Below are 2,157 nucleotides of genomic sequence, written 5' to 3'. Positions count from 1 at the left end.
ACACACACACACACACACACACACTCACACTCACACTCACACACTCACACACTCTCAATCTCTGCTCCTCTGGTTTCCCAGGATCCCCTGCTCTCACGTCCCGTCAGTTCAAGGAGTCTGACTTCCAGCAGGTGGTGGATTTCTTCGATCAGGGCATCAAGATCGCTCTGGACGTCAAGAAGAAGACCAGTGAGTACAGACTCGGAGATCTGCTGTGACCGTGTGTTTCTGCTCAGTCATGGGCTGTTATTATATATCATGTTTTATATCAACAATATACAGTATATCATATCAACACATCAGCAATGTTGTCATTATTGCATATCATGTGTTTTCATTTGATGACTGACAGCATTACAGTAACAAAAGAACAAATTCTGAAGTTCTTTCTACATTAAAACAGTTTTAGCCATACAATAGAAATAGTATGTTTCATGGTTATTTAAAATGTCAGATTTCCTCATATATTGCTCAGGGTGATTAATTATACATATTGTGTACATTAAATGTTTAATTTTGGCAAATGTGCATGTTGCCATTATTAAAATTGAATGATATTAATCAGCCGCTCATCTCTATAAACAATCAGTATCATCATCTGCCATCAAAGGACGCATTTAAGTGATCAAAAGTGACAGTAAAGACGTTTATAATGTTACAAAAGATTTCTATTTCAAATAAATGCTGTTCTTTTGAACTTTCTGTTCATCTGTGAATCCTGAAAAATAAAATGCATCACAGTTTCCACAAAAATATTAATGTTTTCAACATTGATAATTATCAGAAATGTTTCTTGAGCAGCAACTCAGCATATTAGAATGATTTCTGAAGATCATGTGACACTGAAGACTGAAGTAATGATGCTGAACATACAGAAATAAATTACAGTTTAACAGATATTCACATAGAAAACAGCTGTTTGAAATTCTAAAAATATTTCACAATTTTTACTGTATTTCTGAACAAATAAATGCAGCCAAAACACGAGCATTATTGCAGCTTTAATGTTGTTCTGTGTGTTCTGCTGTTGTGTTTCTCTCTTCATTGAGTCTCTCTCTGTTTCCCTTCAGAAAAGCTGTCAGATTTCAAGAGTTTTCTGCTGGAGGACTCGGAGACGGCGTCTCGTATCGCTGATCTGCGTCAAAGTGTGGAAGCTTTCGCTCGTCCGTTCCCCATGCCTGGATTCCACGACCATTAAAGCAGCAGCGAGCGAACACGTTATTTCTTTTCTTTAGCTTTAAGATCAGTCACTACATTATTAATCATTTACTGGAACTAAAAGTCTTAAAACGAGCAGTAGTGCACGAAGCTACCAACATGAGTTGAAATTATTTATTCCTCATGTGTGATCCTTTTATGACATCCAGGACTCGAGTAACATCTATATCTTCCGTTTCGAGTGAGGAACAACCGTTTCTAACAGACTAATGATGCTAAATGTTTACAGACTGCGATTTCCGTTCGGAGCCGTTTTTCTGCTGGAGTCTTGGTAGTTTGAGTTCTTCTCTTTTGATAATCGAAGCTGTTTTGTAAATTTACAGTAGTGTGTGTAAAGACTTTAACTGCATTGTTGGAGTTTGTATTGGCTCAGTGATTTCTGAGCGTTTACTGAGCGCACACACACACACATATACACACACTCATACAAACACACACACATTCACTCACTCATACAAACACACACACTCATATAAACACACACTCATACATACAAACACACACACGCACTCATACAAACACACACACACACTTACTTTAAATCTTATTATCATCACAGGCAACCATTGGAATTGACTTTTTATCAAAAACCATGTATCTGGAGGACCGAACTGTAAGAAGCTCTGAAACGAATTAGAATGAATGATTATATTTAATATATATCACATTAATGCAACTATCAAAATCTATCTTTATTTCTACAAATATGCCTTGTGTGTTGTTTTGCAGGTGAGGTTACAGCTATGGGACACCGCAGGGCAGGAGCGTTTTAGGAGTCTTATCCCAAGCTACATTAGAGACTCCACAGTGGCTGTGGTGGTGTATGATATTACAAGTGAGCCACACACACACACACACAGACACACACACACACTCATACAAACACACACACGCACTCATACAAACACACACACGCACTCATACAAACACACACACACA

The 2,157-nt window shown here is 37.7% G+C and overlaps 1 protein-coding gene across 1 annotated transcript in view; it reads left to right on the top strand.

The window, feature by feature from the left end:
• The window catches only part of shmt2 (serine hydroxymethyltransferase 2 (mitochondrial)), a 27,245-nt gene extending 25,564 nt beyond the window's left edge, over positions 1-1,681 (top strand). The window contains 2 exon segments of the mRNA XM_016470670.1: positions 82-189; positions 1,071-1,681. Of these exon segments, the coding sequence (XP_016326156.1) occupies positions 82-189; positions 1,071-1,198 (236 nt within the window). The 3' untranslated portion in view covers positions 1,199-1,681.
• Positions 1,682-2,157: the final 476 nt, after the last annotated feature.

This window comes from Sinocyclocheilus anshuiensis, unplaced genomic scaffold (genome assembly GCF_001515605.1).
Source record: "Sinocyclocheilus anshuiensis isolate Anshui unplaced genomic scaffold, SAMN03320099.WGS_v1.1 scaffold2234, whole genome shotgun sequence".
Taxonomy (NCBI): domain Eukaryota; kingdom Metazoa; phylum Chordata; class Actinopteri; order Cypriniformes; family Cyprinidae; genus Sinocyclocheilus; species Sinocyclocheilus anshuiensis.
This window is presented reverse-complemented; position numbering and strand designations above follow the sequence as displayed.